General features: G+C 36.2%; 1 protein-coding gene across 1 annotated transcript in view; it reads right to left on the reverse strand.

Annotated features, from left to right (window-relative positions):
• LOC149777702 (cytochrome P450 2U1-like) overlaps positions 1 to 15,339 on the reverse strand; it is a 30,834-nt gene extending 15,495 nt beyond the window's left edge. Inside the window, exons 1-2 of the mRNA XM_089938753.1 lie at positions 14,921 to 15,339; positions 1,562 to 1,764 (exon numbers count right to left, since the gene is read on the reverse strand). Of these exons, the coding sequence (XP_089794879.1) occupies positions 1,562 to 1,764; positions 14,921 to 15,206 (489 nt within the window). The 5' untranslated portion in view covers positions 15,207 to 15,339. The remainder of the gene's footprint in view (positions 1 to 1,561; positions 1,765 to 14,920) is intronic.
• Positions 15,340 to 15,612: the final 273 nt, after the last annotated feature.

The raw sequence follows: 15,612 nt of genomic DNA on the forward strand, positions 1-15,612 counted from the left end.
GTAAGATAAGCCAGATGACTGCTTGTTTAGTCCAAACGAGGCTCCAGACAGGTACAATTCTCACTATTAATAGTGAAGAAGATAATAAATGCACGTATCAGCATAGAAAGATACCAGTCTCTTATAGAACCGGAAACCGCTACAAAAATCTTAAGGAAATAAAAACGCGATTTTTTATTACTACAATATTCAAGACATGAACGTTTTATAATATTCTCCACGAAGCTTATCTACAGCCATGCAAGACAGGTTCTAGATTTTCCAAGGTAGTACAAAAGTAGTTACTTTACTATAAACAGTTGGCCAGTTTTCGATTTTGTGAACGAAAAAGTTTAATTATCAGTTCGTCTTCTGTGAATTTTTGCGATGTTGGATATTACATTGAAAATGAGTGCCTGACATCGTGATGATTCAGTTGGATGGCATAAAAGAGCCTCACATAAGTGGGGGTCTCCATCCTACCTGGACCAACAATTTATATTTCTGGGCTCTTAGTTATCAGACCCTTGCCGACACCCTGGACCTCAAACTCAAAACATGCTTGGCCTCTATTTAAAAACAACTCTGTTTCACTTAAAATCAATCTGTTTCGATGCTATCATGACAGTTTAGTGCAACTAGAAGATTCAGGTTGAAAAATAATGTTTATGGAAACAGAGTATGTACTATGAATATACCATTTATATGTCACTATTATCTACCGCATTGCATGTTTGAACACTATAGATCTAGGCAAGGCTATCAGTTGGAATACTCGAGACCTTATGTATATAGCAGGTTCAAGCCTAGTCAACGGGCATACTCTTAAGGATTTTATAAAATTTATTTGAGATGCCAGATAAAATCATTCTTACATGTATTGAATGTAATTGCAGGGATGCAAACATGTATGCATGTTCCTCAAGAATTCATGTGTCAATCATTTTTGAAACTAGACGGGCATCAATTGCTGCTAATTGAGAGCTAGTAATGCAACATTTAAAATAACATACTTTAGTACAAGAATGATGCGTCTTCCTTTTATCACATGCAGAGTAATGGATTAAACTATGTGGGGAAGCAAGAAAGATAGTCATTAGCTTCCCGTCGATCGGCGGTCCTTCCGTTTTTGTTTATGGATTCTTCCTCCCCCATAATATACTGCCGCCAACTCTAACCTATCATGTATTACAAATGACTTTAAACCAAACGAATTATAGCCATATTTCGTGTCAACGTCATTACATTCTTGTCTCACCTATTATCAAAGTCTTTGGTCTCTTGTTATTGTTTCTTTATTGATTCGCCATACAATGCACAGGTCTCAGATATTGGTACTGAAATGATATCCTTCCTAACTCTGGCCACGTAAAAATCTCTGTTCAAAACAATATCCAACATGTATGTTTTCGGAATTTAGCCAATCTAACCCGCAATGCAGAATTGTCACAAAAAATTCGTAAATATTATGCAAACTTAGAAACTTGGAAATCTCTGGGTCTTTAGCAAGCATTCTCCTGTGTACAATAAAGACCGAGAAGCAGAGAGAGAGAGAGAGAGAGAGAGAGAGAGAGAGCATCACCAGAATTGCGACGAGGTTGGCCACATATTTGGCTACAAACTCCCTGGGGTTAAAATCTCCATCTTTTTGATCTGCTACACTCTTTAGAAGTTTATCCAGTTCCTTCTGTGCCATGGTCTCAAACTGCGGGACGCCTTGGCCATGCATTTGCAGGCCTTTGCACATGTTCTTTTTTAACTGGATCGTAGTCTGGTTGTATTTACCTTCAAAACAATAATTGTCTAATCAGGATGAGACTGAAAACATGAGATGACTACGTTTAGCAAAGGAGAAATGAACAATTATAAATCAAACTGCTTGTTATAATATAAAACATGAGATGAACCAGAGCACGAAGCGAAAGATTAGGTGCATGCAGCTTATGAAACGGGGCCAAAAATTAGTCACTTTCAGAATCTAAAGGGGAATCATCCAAGACCGTTTAATTTCGCCACTGCCGTTCATGATTGTTTTTATTCCCACGAAAAGAGCAGCGAGACAACATTACTCGGGAGATAAACCAGGAAAGAATGGCACTTAAGTACTTACCATGGAGGATCCTTATGACAAATGATGTTGTAACAGATTTATTTTTCCAGACAATAACAATCGTCACTGATACAAATAAAATTGGATTTGAAATCGACATGTACCAGGTCATATGTACCAAGATGGAATTCTATTATGCGAACTGACAAGCTGATAGAACAAATAAAGGTGGATACAGCAGTGGTGGACGGGGAACCAAACCTCTCTCCTGTGTCACAGCCACATCACTAATTGGACTGCATTGAAGAAAATACAAAAAATGGTGAAAAAGCATTTCACGTTGGTAAGACGTAAATCCTGACTATTGTGTTGAAAGCAGAACAATAATATGTATGTCCATCTAAAGTAGAAAAGGTAGAAAGGTTGTTGTTTATTTAGAAAAAATTAGATTAACACTTATTCTGGTAATCAATTAGTTTCATCGCACTTTTGACAAGTTTCGTCTACTTTTGTGTCTAGTTGAGATTTATAGCAATCTGGGTTAAACGAACATGATATGTACCTCTACACCGCTTATGTACCTCTACACCGCTTATGTCCGAATGGTTATATTTGAGTAATTTAACTTAAAAAAGATAAATGTGCTTGGAAAAGTGCAAATAGTGACAAATAGATGTTCTTTATTAACCAACTTCGATCAGATTCTATGAGTAAACGTCATGTTTACTTTATTTATTTTATGTGTAAACATCATATTTACTTTATTTAGTTTATGTGTAAACATCATATTTACTTTATTTATGTTGTGTGTAAACATCATATTTAATTTATTTAATTTATGTGTAAACATTATATTAACTTTATTTATGATAGTCATCAGTCTGTAATGACAATAAGTGCAGTCATGTATGGAGTGTGTTTTCAGAATGATTGTGTATCTAACGAATCGACTCCCGATTTGGGGGCCCCCGAGTGGCCGAGTGGTCTAAAGCGCTCTCCGTTACGGATCACTGCCATCTCACCTCTGTCTGCGTAGGTTCCAGTCTCGGATTCAGCCAATGTGGGTATGTGAGAAAGCTTGCCAGTAGCTTCTCGAGGGTCGGTGGTTCTTTCCGATGTTTTCCCGGGTTCTTCCTCCACCATTAATACTGGCCGCCATGTATAGCCTATCTTGTGCTGAAAAATGGCGTTAAATCCTACAACAACAACAACAACTCCCGATTTGATTCCATGCATGTTAACATGGGCACAGAATATCCACTCCAGTCGATAACCCTTCTATCTAGTTTTAAACTACACGCAACCTTTCCCCCATAAAAGTCCTGAGCGATAATGAAATTTTAATTTTTTTTTGCTGAAACTTTCACAATCCTAAGATGAACACCAAACTATCATCATGTTTTACTGATATTAGCTATCAGTAAAACATGAAAAGAAGCTGTTCGTGAAATTAATGGTAGAAACAACTTGTCTCATTACATACATTTCTGAGGTACCTGCCATGTGGTAAATATACTATGCATGTCCACAAAAAATATTTGGTCGCAAAGCCATATTTCTTGTTATGTTTCAAATGACGATTTTCTTGTTCTCGGCCCTCACCCTCATATATATATATATATATATATATATATATATATATATATATATATATATATATATATATATATACATACACTATGTAGCAAATGTGTCAGAGCAGAACGTAATGCAGGATGCGGAAATCTCGAAATAGGGAGACCAAGCAACACACCTCGTTATTTTAAGAACATTAGGTGTATCAATATACAAACTGTGTTTGCCATCCTGTAGCCTTTGATTAGGACGTTCCGACATTGTTTCCCCTTCTAATCGCAATCTCTGCGTATCCAATGTCGTTCTTGAAACCAAAACCAATCTCAAATATTTACCTGATGAAAAGTAAATGCCCAGTTGTCCATCACTGCTCTTATTTATAATTTGAAATGAGAGGGCTAAGAATTAAGACATACAGCCCAATATATCTCACGTTGATGCTGTGCTTACTCGTTACTATCACATCTACGAAACATACTATCTGTGGAAAAATATATGGCTGTCTGAGTAATAGCGTCATATTCCTTTCAAATCCAACATCTGTTGATTACTACATAAGTCAAGAGACTGGAAGTATTGTGAATTTGTTAAGTGCGAAAAAGTCACGGTATGGTTGTCAGCTTTTTGACTTCCGTGCATCGATCAGTTGTATCTTTCTTTCTTGAAAACATTGGTATAATGTCTATATTAAATAAGAATGAGACGTCAAGACGAGCAATACAATCAGTGTTATGCACATGCCCTAGTCTAGTATTAACAGGTTACAGAAAATAATTTCGACCATATATTAGCACGTGGAAACCAAATTTCGTGGTTTCCTTTAGTTCTTATCTTCTTATTTGTCTTTTCTTTCATTTGATTGGTACTTTCTTCTTACATATAAATCATTCCTGTGACTTCAAGTTTCTATTTCTTAAGAAATTTCTAAACGAGCAGAAAAACAGTCAATCAATATTTGTTGGTTTTAGACCTATTGGATACAGAGATTTTTATTTGCAAATTCGGTCCGTTGTTCAAGAAAGGTAATATATACAAGACGGAAATAAAATTTGAAATACCAGCAACATGTACAAATTTAATTGTCATTTAGGTACATGTTATGTTTCGTTTTTACAATGTTGATGACATTGGTAACCTGTTAAAAAACAGTTCAATTACATTTAGTAATTTATTTGAATCATACTGAAAACATGTCAAAAATTGAATGACCTTCGTTATGTTAGCTGTAAAAGAATATAGTCTTAAAAAGGTGACACAATGCTACTGTGTGCAGTCAAATGTTGGGCAAAAAAATGCTAATTATGGTATTGTATGTGGGCTCCGTTTTGTTGTTGTTGTTGTAGGGTTTAACGCCATTTTTCCGCACACGATAGGCTATACATTGCGGCCAGTATTAATGGTGGATGAAGAACCCGGGAAAACCCCGGAAAGAACCGCCGACCCATGAGAAGCTACTGGCAAGTTTCTCACATACACACAATAGCCAAATCCGAGACTCGAACTGCTCCGTTTTTTTTATGTACTCACTATGCTATATGCGTTTGGAGATAAAGGCTGTTTATTACCCCCACCCTCATCCAAATGTTCTAAATCCTGTTATGATTTAGTAATTGGTCCCTATTTTGGTGCAATCATGCATGTATTTTATTTCGTTTTTAACTCAGGTGAGTCTCCTTACAATATAATGACTGGGAATGAATAGTAAAAATTAATCCATAAATTAAAATAATATGGTTTCAGCAATTTCAAGCATAAGGAGACTATTGTATTTTATTATTATTTCTCAAAACAAAAGTCCAACGGTGGCATATAAACCGATGCTGTAACCATTATTATTACACTCTTATTTTCCTGCGCATGCTACTACCTTTTCACAGACAAGAAAATATATTGGATATTCGTAAACAATTATGCGAAGGCTTTGAGGCAACAAACTTTTTGTCTTAAATTGAATAACTTCTTTGAGAGAATATACATCCTGTCTTAGAATTGAATACCTTCTTTGAAAAAGCATTAAAAAATTTCTCCATAAAATTAGACATTTTCTATGAGAAAATGTGCATTCTTTCTTGGAACTGAATACATTCTTTGCATCAGCTTTTCTGCATAGTAGGGGTAATTGTGTATTATTTATCATGATTATTGATAATTTGCTGGAGAGGTTACGAATGTATTCCAAAAATTATGTCCCTCCGACCATCTTCCTGCCTGCTTGTCATTATCTAAACTTGCCGTTGAATTCCATCCGTCATGCCTTCTTATATCATCGTGTGGAATCAGAGACAACTTCTTTTCTTCGTTCTGATATAGTACAGAAACTATCTGTAAGCACTCGACTAATCTCCGTCCTTCCATTTCAGTGTCCCCTTCCTCTCTCAACCATAGATGAGGTCATCCCAATATCACCATTTCCCTCGTATCACTGCCATCGGTCATCAAAATGTTCCACCATCCCCTCCCATCATTGCCATCGGTCAATCCAATATCCTCTTTCCCTCCCATATTTTCCATCTGTCATCCCAGTGTCCCCCTTCCCCTCCCCCTTTTGCCATCGCTCATCCCCCTTCCCCTCCCATCTTCGACATTCATCACTTATGTTAACCTTCCACCAGTTACCTCTGATAGGTATTAGTGAGGAAAGAAATACTCTACGTGTAAATCTAGGTTCACATCTTCTAATGTTTCATTTCTTCATGTACATATTAATTTAAGCAGAAATAATTATGGTCAATGTAAAATTTCAGACGAAATCGGATATACATGCAATCATAAATCATCCATACGAAAATATGTATCCGTTTATCAAGTACAACCGAAAATGTTATCACCTGATAAATTATTCGATATATGTACAAATGGAGCCTTTATACACAGGTGGTCTTTAGAACTATATTTAGAAACGGAGGTGTGAGAGCCGATCGTGGCATGTCTTAATGGTCAGATTAAAATTATTATCTTTGAAAGTGTTGGTGGGATTTGAAACGACAAGACACTGTTGTGTATATTCACGAATGAATTCACTCAAGCAGTGTAGCGTAACTAATGATTGCCATCAGAGTGATACATTCATGACCTGGAATGACTGTCTGACAGTCCATCTGTCAGGCTTAGATGTCCGGTTGAAAAGGCATGGGTATAATTACAATTATTATAATTATTATCATTGAATTCATCAAAAGAACTGGGACATAAGTTTCAAACAACCATACAGAAACATATTTTAATTGGAACTTCTGCGTGAAGATTAGGTTTGGAACTATCTGGAAATGGCGGCTGCTAAAGCAAGTTTCACTAGAAAGGATGAATCATATCAATAAATTTATGATTCAGAATTGATCGCGTGTATATGTATTATTGCAAGATAAGTAGTTTTACCTTCAAAATTCAATAAACCACTCATTTTGCTCTTTGATCAAATTGTATCTAATTTGTTAATCAGAAATGTCATTGCTCAAATATAACGTACCCAGTCAATATGTATACATATTTCTGTAAACATTAAATTACGTTTTGGTTTTGGTCTAAAATCCTGTTTGTATCAAGAAACAAAGGTCGTCTTTTAATTAAAAAAAGTGGTATTTATACAGTGTACAAAATATCCTACATTTATATTCTAATTTGAGATGAAAATGAGATTTTTAAATGTCATACATGAAGCCCAGCTCCGTGACTTTCAGTAAACTGTAACCCAGAAAAACTTAACATTTATCGTTTAGAATCATGCAAATAAAATGCATTAAATAAAGGATATAAATATTGACATTAGAAAAATACGGCATTGTAATCAAATTTCTTAACTTTGCAAGTTGTCCCACACCTACTGTATCGTCAGCTACCCAACTTGTTTAATTGCCGTTCGAACGGTTTCTGAATAATTACAGGATTCACAGTTTTTTTCTAATTTCTTTAGTTATTTTATTTTCAATGAACAAGACATTATGAACACATTACGTCCTATTCAATGTTGTTTCTCCTCAGCATAACTTAATTTTTACAATGTTGAACTTTTGCTATTTTAATACAAGATCTGTGTAGTTTGCCTAATACATATTGCAGTTTAGTGGATGCCATGCTGACAGAATGAGTCCAAAGAAATGCATTTCATTTCCGTAGCATGAAGCATTAACATTACACCCTTCAAAGCATTGCAGTATTTCATTTTCGAGAATCGGTCAAATTTGGTATGCGTTTTGCGCCAATATTGGCGATGTTAGCCTCATAAGTTCAGAAAAGCCTGACAACGTTATATATATATATAGTTTTTGTGCATGAATGACCAAAGTAATTCATTTTGTCATGTCATGTCATATAAGACAGTAGTTATATATATATAATGCGTGATTCACAACAAGTATACATATTTACGAAGCAAGTGTTATAAAAGTGGATGCTTCCTTATAGAAACTGGGCCACATTTGAGATCAAATGGAGGCACACTTGCCTTGGCGTAATATATCCAGTTATTTGGTAAGCATATGCACACAATCCTCCAAAGTCAAGAACAACAATGGTTTTGGACTGCATATTAGCTACTTCGGTTAAAAGTGAAATGATAGTGTAACATTGTGAACTTTGCAGACGTCGTTGTGACACACAACAGAGTGCATTTTGCTAATGTTATTGTAATACAACAATTTTAAACTAATCAATGTGATTTTTGCACGGAAATAAATTGGTGGCATGTTTGAGGAAGCTGTTTGATAAGTATTTAAAGCGAAACTTGACAAAGGAGAAGAATGAGTTTTGTTTATCAAATGCCAAGTGTTGAAAAGTTGCGTACACAGCGTTTGTACTTGCTGAAATATTTGTCATATGTTGACACTTTGCAGAGATTGGTATTATAAGGGAAATCGGAACAATGTAAACTTTTCCAACCACGGAGGAGCGAGTTCTGATTCAGTTAGTTCACGGTTTTGGGTATGTTTCCCAAGTGAAGTCTTGTGTTTTTTAAATAGCTTACACCGCAAAATTAGGCAGTCCAAGTGTTTTCCCTGAGGCTAGAGTTCTTGACTCCTGAGGAAGGGGACAATCCGCCTAAAGGCTGTAAAGGGGCGAGTAGTTGAGAGTCTATGAGAGACACGTAACTAGGGGGTGTAAAGAGACGGTGCATCTAAAGGAAAAGAGCGAATCTCTAAGCATAAAGTGCAGTGTCTTAATTGATTAAAATTTTTTATATCAATATAAGTCTTAATATACGCGTGTGGATTAATTTGCTTTAAATGTTATCAAAATCATGTATTATAAAAATCGTTTGTGTCAATAAATTGTTATCTATCAATAGTGTAGCTAAGGTAAGAAGTGACTTTTCTTTCATATATTTTTTAAACTAAGATTTGAGTTATTTCAACCTATAAATTGATTGTATTACAATTGTTGCAGCTATTTGGGATATACGGTTATTTGATGACAATCCGTATGCTTGCAAGTGTCAGCGATATAGACAAGACAGTATTTAATGGTTCACACTGCAGGGGAATAATTGACATTAACCGGGAGAAAATTAAGCTATCAATCAATTAGTAATGGTATTTCGTTATGTTGGAGAAAAAAATTACGTTTTCCTCTACTGTTAATAGTCTGTGGAAAGAGGAAAGCTGGAGTATATGTAGACACATACGATAATTGCTTGTATTCGATGTAAGAATGAGTCTATGTAGACACATACGGTATTGCTTGTATTGGATGCAAGGTGGAGTCTATGTAGAACCTACGGTATTGCTTGTATTGGATGCAAGGTGGAGTCTATGTAGACACATACGGTATTGCTTGTATTTAGAGTACCACGATCAGAGCACACCTCCCCGCTGCTCTGTACCCTACACTGGCTATCCATTCGATCCAGAATCAAGCACAAAATTTGTTCTCTGTGCTACATTTCACTGTCGGGCTCCAGTCCAACATACCTATCTGACCGCACCCATGTGTACACACCAGCAAGATACGCTCCTCTTCTGACAATCGTATACTCATTATTCCCACTATGAAAACAAAGTAATATGGACAGCGTTCATTTGCGTACCAGGGCCCAGCAACGTGTAATGAACTGCACACTGAACTTAGACACAAAGACACAGTGATCACATTCAAGAGGGCTCTTAAAACTCACTTATTTCGACAGCAAGAACAAACTTAAAGACCTAATAATGTTTCCTACCTGAAATATTCTCAGCATGTTTCTTTTAATTTTTTTAAATGTTTTTCTAATTTCATGTTGTTTGTTTTTGCAATAATATTATTATGTTTCTTATCTTATAAGTGTTGTCTAATGTTGTAAAGCGCTTAGAGCTTCTAAAGATTAGGCGCTATACAAAGTCCTCATTATTATTATTAGTATTATTATTGGATGCAAGGTGGAGTCTATTTAGACACATACGGTATTGCTTGTATTGGATACAAGGTTATGACGTTAAACCGGTTATCAGCAGGGTCTCTTGTGAAATACTTTATTGGAGTTCTGAAGTGTAAAGGAAAGTGGGATGTTCCGTTCCGGACGTGGGAAACACGATCACAGTATTAGGCCACATTTATACTGTTTTATCAAGAAAATAAGTTTCACGGCTGACCGGTAGAGCTTACATTTGGACATATGAGTGGAGAACCGTTTAGAGACTGGACGCGGAGAAAGGTCACTAAGGCTGTGACACAAGAGAGGGTCAGAGAAAACAAGAGGTTTCCCGTGCAAGTCGACCCGAACCAACTGGATTTGTTGATTCTGGAGAGTGACTAGCAACCAGATATTAGGTTAGGCAGACATGACGGATAATTATGTTCAAAACGCTCACAAAATTTCGTTATTACCTACTTGCATTGTATAAATTAGAGCTTATTACATTTTATTGTTGAAGTGCATCCTACAATAGGTCTTGCACAAGTTTATTTTGTTTATCTAATTAAATAAATTTTTGAATCCTGTTTTATTCTTCATCTCTAATCGTTAGAGCGTCCGCCTCGGATGCGGAGGTCGTGGGTTCGATCCCCGGCCGAGTCATACCAGAAACTTAAAAAATGGCACTAACAGCTGCCTCGCTTGGCGTTCAGCATTAAGAGGTTAGTGTTAGGACTGGTCGGCCTTGTGTCAGGACAACGTGACTGGTTGGGACATCATGCTACATGTCTGCGGCATGATGCCCCAGTGCTAGACATCACTATAAACTGCCACATTGCAGACATCGTAGCGATATGACTGAACAATTGTTAAAGCTACGTTGAAAATAAAAATCACAACACATCACATCACATCATCTCTAATCAGATCCCCATTTATCCCATTCATTAATTTCACCTTTTAACATTCGCTTGATCCTGGCTACAAAGCCGTTATCAATCATCCTTTAGACATCAATAACCACAGGAAATAGAAATAAGCAATCACGGCTAGTAAACAACATTAGCTGTCAAGTATCAGTCATGATCAAGAGGTATAACAGCTTGATATATCCATGGGTGTCTCTTCTTGTTACATGCTTGAAGGCCAGACGAAGCGAACAACAGTGCAAAAATCATCGATCCGTTTCGCATACGTATAACCATGTTGTAAAATGCATCGAGACCTAAAAGGGACTCTGCATAAAACTTGCGTGTTTGTTCTATCATCCATCGGCATTCATCCAAACACACCTCATCCCTGATGTTTCTCCAATTCATGAAAATGATCGTTGTGAAAATTTATATCATATGGCTTAGGACATTTTACTGCCAAGGGACCGGTGTCTACATCAGATATAAAGAGCAAATGGAGCTTTTCAAGGAACCAGTGTAACAATATCCAAATAAAAATCACTAATTTACTTTTAAGTTGAAAGCATATACTCTAAAGAACCCGAAGTCCTGCTGAAAGAAGTCCTGCTGAAAGAAGTCTGATTGTATCCTTTGTTGAGGCAACAACAGTCGACCAGTGAGAAGGATATTGTCCACCAGATATAACAGATCGTTGCAATTGGTGTCTCTGTTGTGACATGTCACCAAGAGTTAAGAGAAGTTTTGTAGTGGTGTTTTGCAATCATCAGTAAATTAAAAGCACAATAAAATCCATTTTAATCACTAGAAATGTGTCTATGTCCCAAGTTATGCCTGTTTTATGCATTAAATGAATCCTTTTGCCAACGCGATTAAAACTGAAATCAAGTGTAAACACAACCATGCTAAATATCTATTTTAGAGTATATACATTGATTAACGAATAAATGCTTCTGACAGATAAGCAGAGAGAGCAAAATGTATATCTGCATTGTGCAATCGATCTATTATTTCTGTCCAAAGTCATCAGCCATATTGATAATGATGATTCGGCTCCGCCCGTGTAAGACCTTTCCTGTAAACAGTCGTCGTTATTATTGTATACGTGACTAGTTCTTCAATATTTTATCATTCAGTCATATAACAATGTTTCGTTGACTTTCTTTCACGTCAAATAAACGATAATGTTCTCTGGCATATTATCCGCCAACCCAATGTCGGATACACTTATCTTGAGGCACTGGTAGCAAATGGTTTGCTCCGGATAGAATAGATCAAACAGTCCCAATAACCTGGACCTTTGGAGAATGCAGACCATCTTGAAGTCGAAGTACTGCGCATAACTCTTTAGTTCCTTATCCAACTTACCATAACCGTGACATTTGAACTTTATTATTTATTAGTTATAAACCAATCGTATGATGCACTTCAACCAGAAAAATAAATTAAATCAAAGTTCTACGATTTAATTTGCATTTCTGGTTAAGTACAAGTCATCCAAAGTCAATAAACTTACTTCAGAAAAGAATGTATTTTTCAAACTTGTCTTTATTTCGCTACAATGCCCCTGACCTTTGACCTTTTTGATTACAAATCAATGGGCCTTTTCCAAACTTGATGCACGATCCCACCACAAATTTTAGACAATAAAAATGTATCATGGGAAAACTATTGACATCTTCACTAACAGTGAATTTAATCCTTCTATCTTTTTTCTCCAAAATTAATAGTTTTCTTTCAAACACAACCCGGAAGTCTTCCGCAAAGACTGATTCCGGCCCGATGAGCAGAGCATATGTTACTGTGAGGAAACCATTTATATCTTGTCCGAGAAACGATGACTGTGTACTTTTAGATCTCGAACACAAGGTTCTGCTTATAAACTTCAAGTGCAAAACATTCACGAAAACTAGATACAAACTGTAAATGATCACAAAACCTATAGACGGATGGTCGGACAATATTACAATTTTATCGCGGGCACGTAAAAGCTTCTTGAGGTGGACGCATGAAATTTGGCAGGCATCTCTTAAATGCGCATGGGTGATCAAATTCAATGATCAGGTAATTTAGATGCATTTAAAAGCACCAGTGCGATAGCTGAAAGGATCAGATTGCATAAAGCTACAGATGTACTATAGCCGTGTGAATAAGGCTATTCTTGGCACAGTCACACAAGTCACAGACGGACGCCATTAGGAACTCATTCCAACTGAGCACCGGTGGCTTTTAGTGGTGCTGTTCTACTAAATTCTCGAATACTAGAATGACTCAAATATATAGAGAACGTGCATGTGTACATACACGTAGAGAGTCTCTAAATATGTAGTACCTGGTGGTGTTCTTTGTTTGTATTTGGAAAACACAGCAGGAACAGAAATCCATGTTGGTGACGATGTCAGATATTTTTCACCAAGACATACAGCAAAATATTGAAATATACTATATGTGATATATGTACCAACGAGGCCATGGGCATCCAGTTTGTTCAGTCAACAAATGTAATGATGACGACGTGTAAAGACATTGTTTATAATAAATGCTTCAGCAAGCAAATACATTGTCATTATTGCAGGAAGATGTTTTGACCTTTGACTCCATTTTCATGAATTAATGGAGGCTATTACTTGTGCTATGACAGCAACTCAGAAGAAACCTATATATGGCACACATGCATGGACGTTCTAGCAAGGTACAAACATAAAACTTGATTTATGTCTTTTCAGCAGAATGAAGTTAAGAAATTATATCATGCAATTTGGAAAAAGTAGTGCCGTTAGAGTGTTTTCGGTATCAGAATGGTGAAAGTAACTGATGCGCTCACGTTGCCATGACCACCAGATCAGTGTCCTGTTTACATCCAGGGCAGATATCTATATTTTTGTCCTTTTTCTGAACTTTGGCTAGTCAACTATACTAATTCACAAGTTATATCACTAGTGGCGTTCACACATTATATATATTGTACACTTATAATAGTTTGTTTTTTCATTCAGTGAAACTCAATATATCACAACAACGACCATTTGTGCACTCACCAACCCGTCCTCAACACAATGAAAAACATTAATGGACCAATGCTCGGTAAAATCAAATAAAACTAACAGCCTAACTAACCCTTACATATATCTGTCATTGTTATATTTACAGGTGATGCATTGCAATAATACCATGAAATGTTTGAATTTTCATTCAAGGACCTATAAATGCTTTGACTGTTTTACTGTACATTTTTTATATCCTATTTTTTTAACCCATTTTATGTGTAAATTAAACATTCTTTCCGTCCGTCTTAACAGGAGTACACTAAAATCTCGAGCACTATGTGAAGCAGGAGGGGTTTGGAGGTAGTGGAACAATAAGTGCATTCCATTAGTATCCATATATCCTTGTGTGCAAACCAAAAACACTGGATGGACGGTGATGAGGTCGTAAGCCAGATCTCTAATATACATGGAGAAATATAATTCATGATCCCACATGTCAAACAGGAATTACCAGTGTTGGCATGCACTTGTGGATTCCATCAATATGGGTTAAAATAAATGTACATTGTTTCAGAGTATATTGTATTGTTTTGGAAAGCTGTAGTGGCGATAAGACGCATGCGCGCATATCAGATTGAGAGAGGGTTTTTAAGTCCAGAATGACAAAACCTGTTCAAAATATAAAGTAACTCGTGTATAAAACAAATCCTTGTCAACAAAGAGATAATGGAGCTGTCATTTTCTTTTCTGCATTTATATATTTATCTATGTTCAGCCATTTCGTCGTTAGACGATATATCTGGTTTGGGGAAATTTCTCCCGCATATAGAAATATAAAAAAAGTACCTGAAGAATTTGACAAAGTATAAAGGAAATTAACTTAACATAATATACAGGGAAACAATCAAGTCAGTGTAAACCCTAAATACATTACCGGTGACCTTCCTCTTCGTAACAAAACGGTAGACAGGATATTCTATTCGACTTATTTTGCAAATCTTTAAATTTAGAAAACAACAAGAAAGTAGCACACAAATGCAAAAAGAATATGGATGAATTAGACGATGAGTAATTGAAATAGAACGATACTCACCAAATACGACACCATTTGCATTATCCATGACATATTTTGAAAAGGCTGTTTCCGTTCTGTCATTTAAGACATCAGCACAACCCTTCTCCGCCATGGCTTTCTTGACCAAGCGGGGACAGCTGATTACAACCAAATTTTTGGTAGCTATTTTGCACGAAATCAGGGGTCCATATTGCTTGGCCCATTTATCAAAACTGATGTGGAAACGGCTGGGATCAATTTCCAAGAGGCATCCCAGAATAGGCCATCCCAGTGGGCCGGGAAGATTTTTTCCCCTTGATAACATTTTTACGTCACCTTTGTGCAGAAATAACTCTTTCTGAATACAGAAAGCAATCGAATATTATCAAAATTAAACACAGCAAAGTGATATGTTGGTCAGTAAACAAGCCGTGGCAATATATATATATGAACATGCGCAGATACCGCCGCCTTTGAACCGTAACTCTTAACGTCTTAGCCTGGGGCGAAGACGTGGAAGAAAAGCAAATAGTTTTAACTCTGATGAGTATCGGCTGCATTTCTAATAAGACGACATAAAACATGACATATTTTTGAAATCAACAATACAGAACATATCATTCGTTGCTTCAAAGGCGAATATATATATATATATATATATATATATATATATATATATATATATATATATATATATATATATATATAATAAGGTACAACAAACATATACG

Source organism: Sinohyriopsis cumingii, chromosome 17 (assembly GCF_028554795.1).
Source record: "Sinohyriopsis cumingii isolate HCF-2022 chromosome 17, ASM2855479v2, whole genome shotgun sequence".
Lineage (NCBI taxonomy): Eukaryota > Metazoa > Mollusca > Bivalvia > Unionida > Unionidae > Sinohyriopsis > Sinohyriopsis cumingii.